Here is a 21,913-nt window from a genome sequence, read left to right as displayed (position 1 = left end):
GCAGGCATTCCTAAGAGATGGGATACTCAAGTGAGCCTAATTCACACCACCAAAGGAAAACCTGAATGCAGAGCATTTAGGGAGAAAGAGTGGCAATATTCTACAGGAAGAGCTCACTATTTGTAGTGTGCAACGTATATGAATGGCAAACTCATTCTCGGAGTGTCTGTCTTTCTGTAGCCAAAATGGCACCATCCACACACAAAAGCAAAGTATAGACAGGCGTGGGGAAGGTTTGCAGAAAGAAAAGTAGCCCCTGGGAAAGGGATCTAGAAACAGTTCAGTGGGGGCTTGGCATACGCAGTAGCCATGGAAGAAAAGGGCACAGTTGGTTAACTGGTACCCTCAACAGAAGTCCACATTCCAACATTTTGTTACAGGTCCAATTGCTCTTTTGTAAGTATCATACTAACTCGGCAATAATATTCAGTAAACTTACTCAATAAGACAATATAGCATTAAGTCCACAGGACAGGAGAACATTATGTGCAGGAGACTGAACGCAGCATTATACTTCCCTCCCTGAAATGTCTTCACTTTGTTTTTAGTGCAAGCAAACTGGATGTTAAAAAAGAACTCCCTAGGATCAAACAAAAACAGCTGGTTTGCCTAGCTGCATGAATGTGTCACCATGCTAAAGAAAAAGGAGGGAGTTAAGCCTCATGGGCACAGTGTTTGCTTCAACCTCTGCGGGGGGGTCAGCAAAACACTAAGCATTGCCCCACGGACACTCAGCACTACCAATCAACACAAAATGTAAGGCGCACACTTTTGTATTATACTGTAGATGGAGATTCTGGCTCCTGTTTTGCGTCACTGAATGACTGTAAGTGATCAAGGAAGAGTTGTCACCTCTCCTAGCAACTGTTTGCACCTTCTTATGGAAGCCTGCCTCACTTTACCACAGGGCTTCAAATAATTAGCTGGTGATATATGCCTAATAGCTTCCTTAAATCCTTTAGAACAATCCCATAGTGAAGGCACAAGATCCCCGCATCATGCACAGAAAACGGATGTCTCCGTATGGACACATGCATCTTCCTTTCGCAAACTCCCCACTGCACAAAGCCCGTATACATCCTGCACACCTCACCAAGACTTCCACGCCGTGGCATCTGCTCCAGCTCCATTATATAACAAACTGGTTTTTCCTTTTTCTTTTGCACTTGTGTCTGTCTCTAAACCTACCTAGAAGGTGCCCATGACGACATTGTTTCCATAGAAACTAATGTGCTTCAAAGGGAGAAAAACAGAGGACTAAAAAAAGGACCCCAAAAAAAGAGGGATTCAAACAAAATGACTGGAATAAACAGACTGCACACTGGAGTGGGTGAGAGGGGTGTCATAGTCTTAATTAGCCAGCTGTTTGAGAAGGAAAGACCTGCCTAACATGCTGCTTACTGAAACTCCTGCTCTATCATCTCTGCTGACGTCAGCAACTGCAGTGGGCTTGCAAGATTACCTAGGGGTGCATTGAAACCAGCAGGGTTGAGGGGGTGTGGGATTGAGCAATCAGTTGTGCAACAAGAATGTGCAGTCCACAATCCATACCAGCAGTTGTTGCTGGTTTTTTATTCCTCAAATTTTATTTCCCACTCAGGTTGGTGTGTGTAGATGTGATTACTCCATGTTTACCCTCCTAACAACCTTGTGGAGTAGGCTAGGCTGAGAAAAAGAGGCTCAATCCCAATTTGACCCTGACTTGATATTATGGTTTATTAACTCACTGTGGTTTGTATACACCATCAGTAGCTTTGCCAAGTTTCTGCAGCCGTGTCAAAATTCCTCACAGGGCAAATGATAATAATGCAAAACTATCCATGTTTTGTGAATAAAATAGAGTAGGGATCAGGAACCTGTTGCCCTCCAAATGCCGCTGGATTTAAACTCCAATCATCCCTGACCATTGACAATACTGGCTGGGGCTGATGGGACACTTGTTTCCATGCCTGAAATGAAGCAAGCGATGTAGGTGGAAAAGCATACTTTTGAATTACATCAGTGCAGAGTACAGGGGCAAGGAAAAAGTAGTATCCCATTGGTGGGGGTATAACTTTTGGGACTGGCAGCCATATCCTCCACTTACTCAAAAAACTAGTCAAAATAAAAAAATTCCTTCCAGTAGCACCTTAAAGACCAACTAAGTTAGTTCTTGGTATGAGCTTTCGTGTGCATGCACACTTCTTCAGATACACTGAAGAAGTGTATCTGTGTATCTGAAGAAGTGTGCATGCACACGAAAGCTCATACCAAGAACTAACTTAGTTGGTCTTTAAGGTGCTACTGGAAGGAATTTTTTTATTTTGACTATGGCAGACCAACACGGCTACCTATCTGTATCAAAAAACTAGTTGTTGAGTAAAGATTTATCCCAGTCACGGGATCTGGATGTTCTAACTGCTGAATTTGGATTTTGCAAATGTAGATTGCTAGAATCTGGAGCACTGGAAGTGATGGTAGTTTGGAAAGGATTGGATATGCCATGTCTGCAATGAGAGAAACATGCTGCACAGATCTGCTGGAACGGGTTCCGGACAACTGCCTTCTCAACCTGAGTTTTATATATATATGAACACAAAACAGGCAAGTATTGTTAACCCTGGCAAACTCTTCTTCTACAGCGAGAAACTTTCCCCACCTCCACTTATTCCCTCCAAGACAGATACTTACCGATGTTGGAATGCTTCAGGAGACGGCAAATTCGAGCTTCTCGCTCCAACTTCTGATGATCTGAAGAAAAATAAAGAGGAAACACTCTTGAGCATGCCATCCAAGTTAGCTTATTCTGAGAGTCTGTCCCTTAGTATTTGGTTCTGGCCAGCATCTCAAATGTAGAGGCTAGCATTTCCCTCATATTAGACCCGATCTACATATTACAGATAGTAGAATTCTGGACTATACTACTTCACACTGAAGATGGGAGCCATGTTTTTTAATGCCCCCCACTAATTAAACACACACACACACACAATTCCTTTCAGGTTAAAAAGAAACATGCCAAAAATAAACACTCTAGCCAGTTGCATAGCATGGGTTGCCAAGAAGACCAAGTATTCTGCCCCTCTTTGGCGAAAAAACCTCCAAACACACAAATGCATACTCCATGCATCTCTCCATACAGGGGGTGGGGTTATTAAGAGAGCCAGGCACAAAGTTCCAGTCATGGTGCTTCTCTGACAAAAAGTGCCAAGGGCCTTTTTCTAGTTGCGGTGCTGGGAGGTGGCTGGATGGTGGGGGGAGAGGCGGGGTTAGGAGTTAAGTGGCAACCCACCTCCACAAGAGGGTGCGAGAAGAGAAGAGGAAGTAAAAAAGGGGGGGATTCCTTTCACAAAGATTGTTTCCGAGTTCACTCATCCTATCTAACTTGAACCAAACATGTATGTGACATGTTGTTTAAAACATTACAGTATTTGATAAATTAGCCATCTCTTTAAAATAATACAATAATACAAAAGACATTCCAGATACCACCAGCTTCTATCATGTTGTCCCTTAGCTGTTTCCCCCCCCAACTAAATGTTGAACTCTTTTTTCATTCAGAGGGGGAAAAGAGCAATGGGATATGGCAGAGGCTTATAGAACTATGAACAGGCTTGAGAAAGCAAAGAAAGATAAATTATTCTCTCACTTCCTTAATGCACTTGTATTCAAGATCATTTAGTTGCTAAAATTCATTGTAGTGAGTTCAATAGAAACCAAAGGATATACCTTGGAAAAACACATAGTTAACATGGTTTTTTGCCATGGGATGTTGTGCTGACCATTACTCATTCATCCTCTGAGGCAGAAGCAAGGTGCTACCTTTCTACATAGAAATCTGACTCTAAACTTGTAACAAAACGGCCCTAGTGTGTTAAAACCATCTCTGCAGACAACTGTTTTGACTGGAAGCCTGTAGGTAGGACTTCATTTTTTAATGTTTAAGTGGAAGAAAATGCATGCATATAGAGGATTAACTGAGTTATGCTATGATCATAATTATAATCATCATCAGTATCAGTATCATTATTTATGAGTCACCTCTCATTCAAGGCAATTTACTATTGTACAATAAACACAACTAAAAGTGGCTTTTAAAATAATATCAAAACAACCTAAAATTGGTTTTAAAACAATACAAATAAAAACCCAAGGCAAAGACCAAAATGTTCATTCATTCATCTGGAAAAGTTTATTGAAACCAAAATATCTTCAAATGTTGCCAGAAACTACAGATAGTGAGTGCCTTGCATCTCAATAGAGATGATGTTCGCCAAACTGTAATGATGAATGAGGTAGTGAAGTTTGGTTATCATGAATCAAGTGGAGCATGACTGAAAGAGCACTCATTTCCCCAGAGGTGGAAAGGGCTGCTTGGGGTCCATCCAACCAGTTATATATCAGTTTTGAAACTGCACAAACCTAAAAATGACTTATAATTTATAAGGGGTAATGGGGAGAATAAGGGAGGACAAAAAGTAAGTGAAGAGCATGAGAATATTAGGAGTTTTGCTGGACTGAACCAAAGGCCTATCTAGCTCAGCATTCTGCTTTCAGCAACCACACTCTCCTACAAATGGCAAGACTCTTATACATGGTTGTGGCATAAACCTAAGGAACAGTGTTCCATGGTAAGTCACACCACACTCAACGGGGTGCAAAGCAGACAAAACGTAGTCTCTTCTCTTCCTAACCATCTACCAATTTCTTGGCAGAAATTAGCTTAAATGTCCAGGAAAATCCGGACGTATGGCAGCCCATGTCGGCATTGTCGTTTTAGCCAATTTTCCACAGAAATAGCTCCAAAACATCCAATATCTCTGGTTTTGCAAAAAAAAACCAACAACAACAACAACTTTGCCCAAAACAAAAAAAGCTCAACAACTTTTCTGTCTGGATTTCTTTTTCACTTTTCGAAAACCCAAACCAATGTGCTTGTTTCATCTGCCAAACACCCCATCCTTATTCAAACTTCTGTGAAGAGCCCTGTATTATGACTTCTGCACTAGAGTTGTTTGTATATTTGCATAATTTATTCCAAGGAAGATGGCAGAGCTTCCTTGATGCAGGGAACATGCAGTGCTGTTTATACCGTTTACCAACCACCTCCTTGTCTGAGTCAGAACTTGGATGAAAACTGCCAGGCCTTGAAGAAAATGGAAATGCCCACCAAGTGCTTGGCATCAGTTGCCTAACCCTTCCTGCAACCATCCAAGCATCTACCTACAGACTTTTACTCCTTACTCCCCAGCCACATACCAAGCCAACCTCATGCCCAGTATTTTAACAAAGGATGGCAATATGCAGCACTGGCCCTCCACTGTAAGCAGGTGGTGCTTTGTGCTATGTTAAAAAGCAACTCACCAAATCATATAATTGCAAGGAACAAAAAAGCCACCTAGTCCAGACCTCTGTTACAACATTGGACCAGTCACCATCAAGCTATGCAGATCAGCCAATGCAATTCAGGATGCCTTCGGTCTTGCCTTCTAGAGCCAGTGTGGTGTAGTGGTTAAGAGCGGTAGTCACGTAATCTGGGAAACCGGGTTCGTGTCTCCGCTCCTCCACATGCAGCTGCTGGGTGACCTTGGGCCAGTCACACTTCTGTGAAGTCTCTCAGCCCCACTCACCTCACAGAGTGTTTGTTGTGGGGGAGGAAGGGAAAGGAGAATGTTAGCCGCTTTGAGACTCCTGAAGGGGAGTGAAAGGCGGGATATCAAATCCAAACTCTTCTTCTTCTTCTTCTATACAGAGGCGACATAGCTTAGTGAAAAACACATGCTTGCTGCGCAGAAAATCCCAGATCCAATCCTGGCTATCAGCTTCCTCCTCCCTAAACACAGGGTTGCCACTGTAGTGGTCAGCAATGAGGAAGATGGGGACAAAGCTAGAATCAGTTAGCTCTGCCCGTCATTAGCTCTCACCAGCCATCCCTCCACTACTATAGACACCACTAAGCTAGTTAAACAAATACTGTGACCCAGCATATGGCTGCTTCCTACCGTTCCTGTTTAGAGAAAGAAGAGATTCCTGCATAGAGGAACATCTTTGATTGAGATGCAGCAATTTCACTCTGGTAATTTACACTGAGATCCCAATATCCTATGCATAGGCTGATACTCATGCTGAAATCCCCAAATTTTCAAAACTGGCATTTTGAGTGGCCTATGAAGGAATGTCCAGCAGAGATTTAATGCAAGCCACTTTTCAGCTAAAAAGAAGGATAGCAAAATACTTTCACACACACAGAGGTAGCATACAAAATGCCTTTCTTGAGAGCATTACAGTAATTAAATTCGTGCCAAGCTACTGGAGCTTGCTATCTAGGGAGACCAACTTCACCCCTCTCTCTGATGATCACTGGTTGCATGTGAGGCCCTTCTTTTTTGACTGACCTCTGGATTGTCAGGTTGTTACTTTCATTTCTCAAGCATGCCAGCTTAAAAAAATAAAAATCTGTTGTTTCTGCCTCCTGTACTGTTTTAATTAATAAATTTTATTGTATCATTCTTTTTATTGTTAGATGGTTTAATTGTTGTCAGCTGACCTGGATTGCCATCCTTACAAAAAACAAATTAATACATAAATAATAATTAAATGCATTGCCTAAATTGCTACAGCTGTGACCTAGTAATCTGTGTGACTCCCTGATCATCCGATACACAAAAGTATAACCCCGGCTCATTCATTCATTCTCATCTCATTGCCGACTTTTACTTAATTCTTTGCGTTCCTACGTAATCTGATTAAAAACAGAACACTGTAACAACAGGGTCATAATTATTAAACCTCATTTTCTGTCCCTTGTTGTGTACTACCCATCTGTTCTTCAAAGGGTTCAGTTATTAATTTTATTTTTAATTGTAAATCTTTTCCTTGATTTCTATTATTTGTTGTTATTATAGATTGGAGTCCCCAACCTTTTAGGGCTTGGGGTGCATTTGAAAATTTAAGGAGTTGTTTTGGGCACCACAAAATGCCCATTTCAACAAAAGAAAAACTGACAACACTCAGAACTTCCCCCAAAAGGCAAAACCACCAAGCAAAAAGAACACAGACAAAAAAGAGAGAGCAGGCAAATCTCTCAGACAAACAAAACTCTTCTTAAAGGGTGAGGGAGCTTGACAGGCACCAAAGAGGTCACCTGTGGCCACCATGATGCCCATAGACACAATGCTGGGAACATTAGTTATATATAATGAAAAAGTAACTACTGATGGGAAACTTTGCAAAAAAAACACCTAAGAAAAATATAATTCATACAGTGGCACCTCAGGTTAAGAACTTAATTCGTTCTGGAGGTCCGTTCTTAACCTGAAGCACCACTTTAGCTAATGGGGCCTCCCACTGCCACCGCACCGCCACCATGCGATTTCCGTTCTCATCCTGAAGCAAAGTTCTTAACCCGCGGTACTATTTCTGGGTTAGTGGAGTCTGTAACCTGAAGCATCTGTAACCTGAAGCGTCTGTAATCCGAGGTACCACTGTATATCGATAAGCAATCAAAATAAGGTAATCAATAAAAACAAACTTTCCACCTACATCATGGACCTGTCCAATAGTATCACCTGTCGCCCACAATCCTATCTGAATGGGGATCCAACTGCATCCACTTGTGAACTTTTCCAACTTCATAGGCAGATACCAAAGCTTTAAAGCTTCATCAAGAAGAAAGGAAATCTTATGCTGTTTAACATAAATGACTCCAAAGGGTAGTGCAGCCCCAGAATAATTATTGCTCCCACAAATGCTCACCTAGCTTTCAGGCACAGTTTACTGAGGCCATATTTGGCAGGTATTCAATCCTTGCTCCCCTAATAATGGCCTTTGCCTGTTCCTTCTGGAGTCACCACCGCAGCTTAGGCAAACAGAACTTAAGTACTTTGTGCTTGGGACCAGAACATTTTCCAGCATATAAGTTTAAATAGGAAGACAAAGAAAAACAGCAAACCCACAGAGGCAGATACATTTTCATCTCTTAAGCTTCTAGTTAATACATTTGTTACTTTAAACCACATGAGGGCACTGATCATCTAGCAATCTAACCAGCACTTCTTTGGAAGCATCTTTGCCAAAGTTATCTGCACCCCTAAAAGCTGAGCCATTTTGTTTGTTGCTCTTTCCAGAGAAGATGCCTGCTATTTCTTTCTTTCATCTCTACTGAACCTTTAAATATTTCCTACATGAATGAAGCCTTCAAACTCCAGAAACTGTAAGTGAACTTTTCAATCCAATTCACTCAAGCTGCAAGGTCTGCTACCAGGTTATGGGCCCAGGCAATGATCTGGAACCCTAAGCAGAGTTTCCAAAAGCTCCCCTTCCAAAAGCCTTTCCGTCCCAGCAACAGTTCTCCAATGAGAAAGCCAGCAAGAAGGGGAGTAGATTTCAAAGGAAGCAAAGAGAAGGGGTTGCAGTGGAAAGATTGGAGTGGAAAGATTGGAGCTAGAAAGAAAGAGCAGGCTGCAAGGAACAAAGGAAGGGACAGACAAAAGCAGGAGACAGTTTTGCATTGCTGAGAACTGAAAGTTGCAGAGAGATAGAGAACAATGGCTGTAATGTATGCAAATGCAGTAATCCTCAAGTTGAATGAGCAGAATTTTCAATTGTGGAAGTTCAAGATAGATAATTTTCTAGCCAAGGAAGATTTGTGGCACTGTGAAAGGCTGTTGTGATTTGCATGTCTCATGGGAGATGCAATCCCTAAAGACCTAGATTTGAATGCTACTGGGTTACCAATCAATAGAGCAGCCTGGTGCTGTTCTTGTAAAGGGTTGTCCATTCTTCCAGAACATAAAGAGTCCCACAGAACATAATGGCAGTCTCTGTTTCAAATTCCACAGCCCCAAAATGTCTTTGATCTGGCAAACCTACCAGTGAAATGATGTGCCCTTGCAATTAATACGCAGCAGACATTCATCCACCTGACAGCTGACTGCAATTAGCAGCCTACTACCAGGAGGAAACCCAGGGGGAAATAGATCACTGGATTCAAGTCTGAAGGGCACCGACAGAATGGCAAGATGGAATTTCTGCTGTTTGGTTATACAGGACTGTTCAGCCAATGTTGTCTCTCATCCAGGGAAGCAGCAAGGCAGCATTTATGGAATAGTGAAGAACACAATTTATTTCTTTCCTCTGAAATTTAATCATCGGTTTTTACAGAAAACAGTCTCAAAGTAACTCAAAAGAAGTTAAAATACAAAGATTCAATTCAAAACCCAAGCAATGAAACCATACCTAGGTACTATAAGTGTTAATCCACTAGTATTAATGACAAGGGAAATATTTTATCCTACTCAACCAAAAGATGAATATGCAGAACTGGTCCAGAATCAAGCCACATCAAAATCCAAATGGCCGGGGGGAAATAATGTCATTGCATTGCACCTTAAATCTGACAATGGTGGTGCCAGGTGAACCTCCTTGGGAAGAGCACTCCGCACTCAAAGAGTCACCACTTAAAAGGATCATTCTCTTGCTCCTATCCTCTGCATTTCCCTTGAGGGAGGCACACAGAGGTGGTGGTTATGATTGTAATGTTCAGGTAGGTTTGTATTGAAAGAGGTGGTCTTGGAGGCACTGGGGCCCTGAGCCATAGAAGAATTTAGAAGTACTCTAAGCTGCATACCGTCTTCTTCAAGGGAAGAGCAACCCCATCCAGAACAGGTTGCACCCAACCAACTAGTCTGAGAAACTACCCACTAACAGTGTCTCAAACGTATGTGGATTGAGCTTCAATTTATTGGCTCTCATCCAGTCTACTACTGCAGCCCGGCACTGTTTCAACACATCTCCTGCCACACATGATTGCATGCCATTAGCACATTGAAGATAACACACTCCCATCTCCAGATTACGCCATTCAGCAGTTTCATGTAGAAGTTGAATAGCATGAGAGAGAGAAGAGTGAACCCTGTGCAACTCCACAGTGGAGGTTTCACAGGACTGAACAGAACCTGCCAACCATCCAGTAAGTGCAGAATCCCCAACTCAAGCCACTCAACAGGGATGTATGCACCCTGTCTCTCTCACAATACATGTCTTCATACAGTCTCAGTGCCAAAACCAGGCCAAAATTCTGATGGAAATGGATATAGAAAACCAGTCTCATCCAAGAGTGCCTAGAATTTCAGTGACCACCCACTCAAGAATCTTGCTCAAGAAAGGGATAGTAGCAACTAACCTATAGTTGTGCAGAACTTCCAGGTCTCGCTAGAACAAATGCACACTCAATATCTCTGTTTTATACATCACTGTGACACAACTGTACACAAACACACACATCATGGCCAGCCCTATTATTACGCAGTGAGATAGCTTCCTTCCCATCCTCTCATCTTTCCCCGAGTCCTCTAAGCTAGCCTGCTCTGTACCCCCAAGTCAAATGCCCTCAGGTACAGTAAAAGATGCTGACTTATCACCAGTGTTCAACAACCCATCTGATCAGCTTCCGTACATTGACTAGGGAGAGATACTGCCTTGTCCTTTGCTGCAGACAGCAAAATGTCTTGAGCCAGCACACACATACATGCACAGATCCTATACACGTTTAGTGAGAAATATATCAACACTGACAACTGGGAAACACTGACTTGCAAGCGCTCCAGATGGAGAACAGCCTTTACCAAAGGTGTCATGGGCTTTGAAGACACTCGAACTCAGGACACAAGGGAGAAACGTGCTAGGGGAAGGCACGCTTGGCAAATCCACACCGTGATCAACTCCTACCCAGAAACCAATGTCCCCACTGCGGAAGGACGTGTGGATCCAGAATTGGCCTCCACAGTCACTTACGGACTCATTGTTAAAACCATGTTTATGGAAGACAATCTTACTCTATGAGTGATCGCCAAAGAAGAAGAATATCAATGGAATTTACTACCAAGGTTTGTGTGTATGGGGTCCCACTCACAAGTGCTAAAATAAGGAAACATATTTTATCCATAGGTCCATGTCCGAGCCCATAGAAATCTAATCCTGGCCTTTCTGAGTGTGAATCACATATTTGGCCCTATGAATAGCTAGCATCTACAATCTGACTGTAGCTCTTTAAAAATGAAGCTGGGTTATTTTATTTTGTAAGCAAAGTGGAATATGCAGTACCTATTGGGATTTCTGCCAGTAGTGCAGACCTTAAAAGCAGATTCTGTTGAGAGGAAAATGCAGCAGGTCTAGATTGTGCCCAACTCTTCACAAGCAAAAAGACTATACAGTAGACACATCTTCTGCCATGCTCCTTAAACATTCTCATTGGCCACTCTTCTTTCATCAGTGAGCAGGCAGGGCTGGCCCAACAATGACACAGAGCCACTTCAAGTGATAAATTTCAGATAACATTCAAAGGCTGCAAACTGTCAGCTTGTACAATCTATAATTACAAATATGTATTTTATCATGGAGGGAGCCATTAGTGTCATTCACTTGAGACACCAAAATGTCATGTTCCATTGAAGCACCAAGACCAGGAATGCCGATGTCACGTACTTAACTCACTCCCTGACCCCAGGCTCTAAGGAGTGACAGGCAGCAGCAGCTTGCCTCTTCACTTATTTACAATGCAGCCCCGGCAGGCCTGATGCGTCTGAGATGCCTCAAGTCACCACCGGCCTGCAGTCAACAACTCTAGAACTGATATAGCCACGTTCCGTCTAGCACTAGCTTGGGCTGGCTGAAGACTTCACATTACAGTCACATGGCAAAAATCTGTGAGAATCATGCTGCCATTTATTGCTTTCTCACCCTCTCTTACAGTCCTACTTTCTGTAGCAGCTGTTCTTCTGTCCCAGGGGTGGGAGCAGCGAGGGCAGACTGCAAGCAAACTATTGTCAAGAGTACGTGCTGTTACCTGCAATAGGAATGAGTAGGACAAATGCGAAGACACCAGAGCGTGCATGTGCTCGCAAAACACGTGCTTGCTGGTTTGGCTTATCAGGTAGGGGGCCTACATTTTATTGCCAGAGCTCAAGTGGAGGATGGGAATGAAACCTACACTGTACCTCTGCACTTGAATACTTTTGAATACTATACCTCTGCAGCTTGAATACTTTTCGTCCCCTTCCAGCTCACTTCCTGTATTGGAGCAAGGCTGTGAGGTGGGTATGGGTGAGTTAAAGCAGTGGATCATAGAGAAGACTTACTGGCTGGCAGAGACTTTCCAGGATTTCTCCCATCAACTGCTACCTGATCCTTAAAAAAAAAAACAATCTGGAGATGCCAGAAATGGAACCTGGAACCTCCTGCAGGTGCTCTGCCACTAAGCCAGGGGTCTGCAACCTTTAAGACAAAAAGAGCCACTTGGACCCGTTTCCGAAGGGGAAAAAAACTGGGAGCCGCAAAACTTGTCATTATAAAAATAACTTTTTTGTCACTTTTTTATTATTTCTTTGTTTGACCCCTCAGAATTAATCCTCCTCATAGAAATAAACGTTAAATTAACAAGTTACCTTTTGTGTGTGTGTGTGTGTGTGTTCTTCACTCCCCTTCAAAACAGTGACCAGAGTACATGCCCCCTTTCAATGTAGTGACCAGCGTACATGCCCCTTACAATGTGGCGGGTGGGAAGGTGACGTCGGGACGGTGTGTGACTAACGCACGCACCGCCCCCATGCGACGTCACAGCCAGTACAGCGCCCGCCACAGTGGGGAGTGTTGGGGCGCACAATGCGCCTCCTCCTCTCGTTAGTATCCGCCCCGGAGCCGCGGCAAAGGTGTAAAAGAGCCACATGCGGCTCCGGAGCCGCGGGTTGCAGACCCCTGCACTAAGCTATGATCCCAAGGGTGGTGAAATGAGGCCAGATATAAGAAAGATAACACTGCATACTCTACTGGACAAAATTTGAACAAAGCTCAGATATGACTAATCAGGTATCACATTCAGTAACAGCAAGATACAAACTTGTTATTTTTCAAAATGAAATAAAAATATAAGAGGGAAATGGTGGTGCTGCCAGTTGTGGCTAAGAAGGAAGGAAAAGGAATAGAGAAGAAAGAGCTCTTCTAAACCAAGCTATGTCTGGTGTTTCAGTCATCTGCTGTTTCCGATGGCTGAAAAGCTGGAGCAAACTATGTACTAAAACTGCTGAAACGAGTGGATGGATTTACAACCTTCCTTTGCTTCAGCACTGCTTAAAGGCCCCCTTGGAGCTTTATCCCCTTTTTAGCAAAGGAATTAACAGTCTGATGGAGCAGAACCGAAGAAATACCTGCAATTCACACCTCTTGACCTTACAGTTTTAATTTCTGCAGCCACCAAAAGGGTGCTTTGTACCCTCTCCCCTCCACCAACCTCTACCCCCCCCAGCCTACATTATAGTAACACTGATCGTTAGAACTAAAATACAGTACAAAGGAAGTTGTACTGATCTATTTAAAAATTCCAGTTTCACATTCCAGCAATACATTTAGGGCAGGAGTGGGGAATCTCTATTTTTTTTAAAGGTATTTATTAAAGTTTCAGCATGTTACAAAAACAAGAGAAAAAAGTAAAAGAAAAGGGAAAAAAACAAAAATGAAAATACAAAGTAAAAACAGTTAAAAACAAATCAGTCTTTCCATATCTTATCTTTCATTTGCTTGTTTCCCTGACTTCCTCACACCTCCCTTTTTTGTATTCCAGTTCAATTAGTTAATTCAGCAAATCCTTTCCCTCTTTGATTTTATCTTAATCTTTTATCTTAATATATTATACCTTTAGGTTATCACCTGTTAACAATCCATTTTTACATATTCCTTTATAATATTGCTGCTAAAAACCACTTAACTTCAATCCAACATCATTCTAACATAGGAGTGGGGAATCTCAGGTCTAGTTGCCTCTTTATCTGTCCCTTGAGCCTTGCTCTAGGACAAAGCCAGGTCACAACCCTCACCAGTCCTGCTCCTTTTGACCATCTGGAATGGTCCTTGAACTGATCATGTTTCTTGCTTACTAAGCAGGTTATTCGATGGAGGTGCGGGAGTGCGGTATAGAAACCTCTGGCTTTTGCCATGGGCGTAGCCAGGATTTTTGTTGAGGGGACAGGACTTTTGTTAGAGGGGGCAGAACCGACGGGATTCGTCAGTTAGTTTAGTATTTCTATTGTTTTACTTAATCTAGGGGGTAGCAGCTGCCCCCCCCCCCCACCGGCTATGCCCATGGCTTTTGCACACCTAGAATGTAGACCCTTGTACAAAGGTGCATACTACCCACAACGGCTACATTCTGCCTCCACTGTCAGAGGTAATATGCCTCTGAATGTCAGTTGCTCGGAATCACAAATGTGGAGGGTGGATGGAACTGAAAGTCACAAAACAGTGAGCAAGCTTTTGAATTCTCAAGAAAGCTGACTGAATGATAAATGGGGGGAGAAGAGAAAAGCTGGTTTGATGTTGAAGCCACAAAATCAGTGTTTAGCCATAAACCCAATCTAAATGTGACATTATTCATGTCTTTAGCTCTTGCATGGCTGATCCTCACCCCTTTCTTCCATCAGTAATAAGCAGTTGCAGAGCGAGGGCTGAGCCAGTTGTGGACCACAATTCCCCTTCCCTGCTAGTCCCAATCCAGCTCTGTTGTGTGTCTGTATCCCACCTGGCTAGTTGTTATTAAAAGACACAAAAAAAGGACTTGAAATATATAAAATGGAAGAAGAAATAGCAGGCTTAACTACATTGTGATCTGCTAGGTATGGTGCAGATTTTACCTTGCACCTAAGATTGCTGGGACAAAAAGAAAATAATGTCTCATCCCTTCGTTTTAAAATAAAATAAAATCCTACAGTTACCTAGATCTGTCTCCACCCTTAATCAAAATGGCACAGGTTCCTTGTGAGATACAGAATATTAGAGCCAATTGTCAGAAAGCCATGCAACAGCCCCAGACCTTGCTGACGGCACACGCAGCAAAGGCTGCTGCCAGCATTTTATGTTCCTAGCTGGTGCTGCCTACTAATCAGGGGCATTTGCAGGCAGACAGGCTGTCTCTGTTGATGCTCAGGGATCCCCCTCAATCTGACACGTCAGGAGCATTTCCACAGCAACAAAATTGCTTCTGAACAGAGTGTTCGGTGAAGCGGCTGTTGCCTTTGAAGGCTGGGGGAGGATCCCGCTGGTGTGCAGTACTGCGCTGTGGGAAGTATCCTTTCTTCCAGACTCCAAGGGTCACAGAGGAGTCCCTCACTTTGCAATGACTCTGAATCAACCCCCACAGAAGAGTCATGTGTTGTCAGAAGTAAGAATCCAGACTAGGAAACTGAGGGCCTTCTGGTAGTTTCCCTCCCTGCGAGAAGTGAGGTTACTGGGAACCAGGCAGAGGGCCTTCTTGGTAGTGGTGCCCACTCTGTGGAACGCCCTCCCTTCAGATGTCAAGGAAATAAACAACTATCTGACTTCTAGAAGACACATGAAGGCAGCCCTGGGTGGAGTGTGTGTGTGTGTGTGTGTGTGTGTGTGTGTATGATGATGATGATGATGAAATGGAACCATCTAATTGCACATCTATGCAGCATTTTTCAAATTTTAATGCAACCCTTCACTGCCTTCATACACCAACAACTGTCTGGCTTTTATCTTATCTCCAGCCAGCCGTATTATCTTAGAATTATAGCGTTGGAAAGGACCACAAGGGCCATCTAGCCAACCACTTGCACTGCGGATCACCATGCTACATATAAGTATGATTTATTGGCTTCACCATGGGGAAGGAGGCTGCATTACCCCTTCCTTGCAGCAGTCTTCCCACAATGTTATTTGCTTTGGACTGGAGCTCTATGGGAAGCAAAATGAAGATCAGAGCAGGGTAGAGAATCTATGGCCTTCCAGATGTTGCTGGATTCTCCCATCAGCCACTGCCAGCATGTCTAATGGTTAAGGAGCATGGGAGTTGTAGTCCAGAAATATCTAGAAATCCACATCTGCCATATCCTTGCACTCCACCTATGGTATATAAAATATCCTCCCACAGTCTGGTGTACTCCCGGTGTTTGGGACTACAATTCCCATCATCCCTCATTAGTCATGCTGGCTGAGGCTGATGGAAATTGTAGTCCGAAACATCCGGAGGGCAGTAAGTTGAAGAAGGCTGCTACAGAGTGTCATTTTCAGAGAGACTATTTAGGAATGTGGCTCAGGCATTCACTCCAACTGTCCCTATTTATTGGGGACAATCTCTGTTTTTTTATCCATGCTGCTGGAAAATCACTATCCCTATTTTTAGAGATGCCTTGTCAGAACGTTGTTACTGTATTATGAGGCGCTAGAGCTGCCATTCCTTGCAGTTCAGTTCCCTCCTTATGATATCCAGAAGCTAGATCTCTGAGGGCCAAACTAAATGCAACATTTGTCATGCAGTTTGTCCTGTATAACATGGGTTATGGTGAATGGAATGGATTTTTTCACCCTGTGCCTCTCCACCCTCGTTTCTGATCAGAATCTCTCGCACACATACATGCTGTTTGCAATGACAGAGCAGCTCCCTTTAGCGCAAGTAGGAGCTTTCCTTAAATTGCATTTGGGGAGACTGGAACTGCAGCAGGAGAAAAGGGTTAACCCCCCCAATACAATCCCAGTCCACTCAACCTTCCTTGTGTCAATTATTTGCCTTTTAAAAAATTCAAGCACACCAGCGCAAACTACATAACAAATATCACATCTACTTTGACCCCAAGCTGAAAGTGAATATGTAGATATAAATGCATGTGCACGAATGCTGAGGCACCAGACAGTGCATGGTCTGTCATTTTGCAAACTGTGGCTGCTGCTGCATGTTTTAAAACTTTTAACATCCCTTGTACAACAACCATTACGCTTTTTAAAAAAATATTTTGTTTACAATTTTTTCATATCTAAAAGCAACAACATAAAACTAAACAAACTGCTAAAGGAACATCAGCGATGAAAAAACAAAATGGGAAAGGGAATCAGACAGTTATGTTTTTCTAATATACCTTTAAAACACCAGATGCTACTGTATTTGGCTTTTAACATCATTACGACAGGCCCTGATACAAGTGTGATGAACCTTTTGTCCTCTGGATGTTATTGAGCAACAACTCCCATCATTCCTGACCATTTGGCCATGCTTGCTGGGCCTGATGGGAGTTGTAGTTCATCAACATCTGGAGGTCCAAAGGTTTGCCACAGCGGCTCTAACAGAATACATGAATGCGGCATAGAAGGAAAAGTACATTTAGAAATGAACAACAGTGTAAGTAGAGCAGCTCAGGAAGTGAACCTTGCTATGAGATGAGGGTGATATAAGCATGTCCTTGTTTTAATCTGTGTTCACAGGCGTGCTTAGGGTGTATTCTCTAAGTAGCAGGGAAAGAAGCAAGCAAAAAGGGGACTGATCTTTTTAGGAAGGCAGGATAAGGAGAGGTGGAAGAGGCAGCACTTTAGAGGTAGCACAAAAGGATGAAATTTGAAGTCATTAGTTGAAACTGGAAGTCATCAGAAAAGTAGGCTAAATGGAGAGGAAGGTTGGTGAGGACTATGCAATCGCCTCCAAGGGAAAGCCTAGGAACTTGATGCTCTGAGAAAATTTAAACTAGGTTAAAAGGGGGTGGGAGGGAGGCTACAGGGAAGAAACTGACATTGGCCTTTATAAGCAGGCGTGAAGAACCAGGAACCAGAGGAGTCATTTGGATTTATTACAGCGGAACAAGTGAAGTCTGTTCCACTGGTAAGAAGACATCAGCAGTGGGTGTCATATCGGGTAGAGCAGCATGAGTAACCACCAGGTTCCCTGCCAATGCACTTGGTTGTACAAGTGTTTGCCTGCACAACCAAGCATTATTTGAAAGAGGCTTGAAAACTTGATATAAGGAACTGAGGCTAATATCTCCCAGAGAGAGGCAGGCTAAGTAGGGCCAGCTCAGGGGACGTGACCTCTGCCTATAAATATATCCAAGGTAACCATTTACAGTGGTGCCCCGCAAGACGAATGCCTCGCAAGACGGAAAACTCGCTAGACGAAAGAGTTTTCCGTTTTGGAGGTGCTTCACAAAACGAATCTCCTATGGGCTTGCTTCGCAATGTCTCGCGAGTTCCTGCGGGTTTTTTTCCTTCCCCCCCTTTTTCTAAGCCGCTAAGCCGCTTATCAACTGATCCGATAAGCCGATAAGCCAATAAGCCGATAAAAGCCGCTAATAGCACTAATCCGCTAATCCGTCAATGGGCTTGCTTCGCAAGACAAAAAAACCGCTAGACGAAGAGAATCACAGAACGGATTCTTTTCGTCTTGCGAGGCACCACTGTAAATAAAAGAAAGAATCAAGTACAGTGACATTATAAGCCATTACATGTATAGTTATTGTACGAATGTATTTAGACTTTAATTTTTCTGTGAACTGCTTTGAGCACAGATTTACTTGTGGGAAATGTGGTATACAAATAAATTGGCAATGATGCTAACCATCTTATGTCCATTTTGGAATGTGTAGTTTCGCACTCGGAAATGTCTGTGAACAGCATGATTCTCCTCCTCTAGCCTAGGCTGTCCTGCTGAAATTTACTTAGCCAGCAGTACTCATTTGAAAAATCTGTATTATATATATGTCCTGTCTCATTTCCAAAAATATATAGGATTCTGTGTAGGCCTAGTAACAACAGATCAAAAATTGTACCAGGATGAAGAGCGTGAACCCAATTCACTTCACAACAATGAAAAAGTAGTGTATGGATTATAATCCAAAAATATTATAGCATTCCAATTAACTACACTTCCTTCCAAACAGGCAGTCTGGTAGTTCTACTGCTTTACCTACCTTCTGTCACACAGATACACTGCAGATGGCTAGTAAACTTTTACTCGCGGCTAGTAAACTTTTGCACTTTTTTTTTCTATATAGCATTGTCTGGTTCAAAAGGTAAAGTCATCAGCCACTTCCATGTTCCCATGTTTCCAGATCATACTTTGCACAAATTCAGCCCTAGCAACCGTTAGGCTTACAAAAGTAGCAAGGTCAACTGCTGCCAGGAGTTTTCACTTCTGTAACTCTCACCAGAGGGAAGCTGCCAGAAACCACATATAGTTTAGATCATACCGATGTATCACTAGAAAGAGCACACTTCTCCAAGAATAGGCCATATGTTTGCTTGAAGGACACAGGATGCAATTCTAATACGGATAACTAGAAGAAGTAGCTACATATTTACTACAAGCAACAGCTGCACCAAAATGAAGAAAAATTGAATGTGAGTAACCAATTCTACACAAAACAGAAATGTGCACTGAAGATATAATTAAAATCTATGAAGGAGTCACTTACAGGGAATTCAAATTTCATGCTGCCCATTTTTAAAAAATTATATCCCTCGGGGGGGGGGCTATGGTACATTTACTAACAACAACTCACTAGATGACTTATATACCTTTAACTAACTTATGATATTGCATTGTAGATGATGCAGAACTGATTTTACAACTGTGAGGACTTAAAAAGCACATTAAGCTGTAAGTTGATCAATGATTCCAGATTCAGGTAGTTATCCGTGTTGGTCTGATACAGCCAAAATATAAAAGAAATGGGGGGGGGGAATTGTCCAGTAGCACCTTAGAGACCAACTAAGTTTGTTCTTGGTAAAAGCTTTCGTGTGCATGCACACTTCTTCAGATACACAGATTCCAGCTTTTTCACAAGTCGACCTCTACACTTCTTTGGCTCCATCTGTCAGGAGTGCATGCAGGAGCCAGGCCCTGTGACTGATAGGGCCTTGCAGGACTGGGGCCTTCCTGAGTTTGGCCTGGAAGGGCAAGGCGCAGCAGCACAGGTGAGGCTTGACAGAAGACTCATAGCACCTGGTGGCAAGGGCCGGGAGGGGTATATAAGAACAGCATTTCCCTCTGGCTCTTTGCCACAGCAACACACTACCCACCTAGCTGTGCTTCGGCTTCCTGACTCCTGGTATCCTAACTCTTGGACCCTTGGCTTCCTGACTCCTGGTTTCCTGATTCGTGGACTCTTGACTTCCTGACCCCTGGACTTCTGACCCTGGACTGCTGATTCCTGCTTTCCAACCTCTACCCTGGTCCCGATGTACCAAGCCGGGACTCTGACTGCCTGTAAACAGGACCGTGACACCATCTTCCTTTCTCTAAAGCCATCAGTGGCAGTGGGGCATAGGTCTGTGGTCCCTGCTGCATGAATTGGCGGAGGCAACTGACCACTAGACAGGTGGTGGAGGAAAGCCATAGCACAGTAGAAGCCCTGCCACAGCAACTGAGGCTGCTGCCACCTGCCACCATTTTAATTTACTGAACTTCCCCCAAAGTGATGAGAGTGGCAATGAGCTCATCCAATCTGATGCCACCTTTGTGCTTATTGGGGGCATGGAGGGCATATTCAGCTCCCTTGGCCCACACTTTCACCATTCCAGCTCCCTCACTGACCCCACAATCTTAAAGGTGGTATTGGATTAGCAAAACATGCTGACACTCTTTTGAGTCACTTTGGGGGAAGTTGAGTAAATTGCAACATTGGTGGACAGCTCGTGGTGCTGAACAACAACAGACAGCTTTGATTTACTGCCTGCCTGCTCCAGCCAACCACCTTAGCCATGTCTGCAACAGCAGGGTGAAAGACCAGAAGGACTTGTAGAGATCAGGGTCAGGCAGGAGGAGAGCAGCGTCATAGCCCAACAAAGATTTTTTTTTTTTAATGGGATGTCACTGCTGCCAAAAAGAGAAGAAGATAAGCCAAGGATCTCACACGGGGGTCCATCAAACCTAACAACGCCTTTGTCTGCATGGATTCTGATGCTGCCACCTTTGTGGGTTAGGAAGCAGGAGCTGAGGCAAATTGGCTCACTAAAAAATAATGGCAATGTAATGTAAATCATGTGAAACATGCAACAGCAAGGATGAGAAGCTTGTGGTCCTCCAGCTGTCACTGGAATACAACGTCCATCATCTGTGGCCACGGACCATGTTTGTTGGGGCTGATAGGAGTTGGGGTCCATCACTATAAGGAGGGCTACATGTTCCTCATTTCTGCGTACTAACTTACCTATTAATGTAGGATCATTCAACACCTAAATCTGACGTAATGATTCTGCCCGATAGAGAATCATTAGACACATGGGAGGAGATTAGCTGGTGTTTTTCTGGACAATAGTTTTTAGATCTTTAATACTAACACTGCCTCCAGAGCTAATCATCCCCAGTTGTCTATTAACCATTAAAAAAAAAAAATCAATACAGCTGTTAATGTGCAGCACAGAGAGAAGCCATGCAAAGAATAGAATACACACAGCCCATCATCAAGCGGCATTGGGCGATAATTTGTTTCTGATTTTTAAAAAATATTTCTATGGTCATATCCACCCCACATATTTAAAGCAAGTGATTTCCCCTAAAGAAATGTGGGATTTGTAACTTGTTAAGGGTGCTGGGAATTGTAGCTATGTGAGGAATAAGCTACAGTTCCCATGATTCTTTGTGGAAAGCCAAGTGCTTTAAATATATGGTATGGATAGCATTTTAACAGCTACCTAGGGACACCTGTGGTGTGGTAGCTGATGTCTGTGTCTGCTGTTGCTGCTGTTAATTTATTAATTTTGTATGCTGCCCTTTAGGGCAGATCTCAGGGCAGTTCACGTTCTATGTTGAGTGGATCTATCAACTATTGCTGGGGGAGGGAAGCTTTTGGCCTTATACATACACAGCTTTTTTTTTTTAAATAGCAAATGTTATGAAGCAGTAGAACATCAGATATGTTCCTCTTTAGTTGAGATTGCAATATATGTCCAAACACTGCAACAGTTATCAGAAAAATTGTGTGTTAGCATCAAACTGGAAGAAACCAAAAGAAAGATATAACATTAAATTTCTGAATGCTCTAACTGCACCAAGGAAGCATTTGCACATTTGCTCTGTGACATACACATATCTCTGTGCCATACACATATTTCAGGTGTGGCTTCAACTTAGGGTGTATTTGGCTTGGATTAGAGTGCATTA

The 21,913-nt window shown here is 43.0% G+C and overlaps 1 protein-coding gene across 18 annotated transcripts in view; it reads right to left on the bottom strand.

Annotated features, from left to right (window-relative positions):
- Window positions 1–21,913, bottom strand: part of CAMK2B (calcium/calmodulin dependent protein kinase II beta) — a 194,264-nt gene that overhangs the window by 94,769 nt on the left and 77,582 nt on the right. For all 18 annotated transcript variants that reach the window (XM_083480467.1, XM_083480484.1, XM_083480483.1 and 15 more), the window contains exon 3: window positions 2,671–2,730. In XM_083480467.1, coding sequence (XP_083336593.1) covers window positions 2,671–2,730 — 60 coding nt within the window. The remainder of the gene's footprint in view (window positions 1–2,670; window positions 2,731–21,913) is intronic.

Source organism: Podarcis liolepis (genome assembly GCF_965112155.1).
Source record: "Podarcis liolepis genome assembly, chromosome: 16".
Classification (NCBI taxonomy): Eukaryota; Metazoa; Chordata; class Lepidosauria; order Squamata; family Lacertidae; genus Podarcis; species Podarcis liolepis.
Note: the sequence above shows the minus strand (reverse complement) of the source record. Positions and strands in the feature narration are given on the sequence as shown.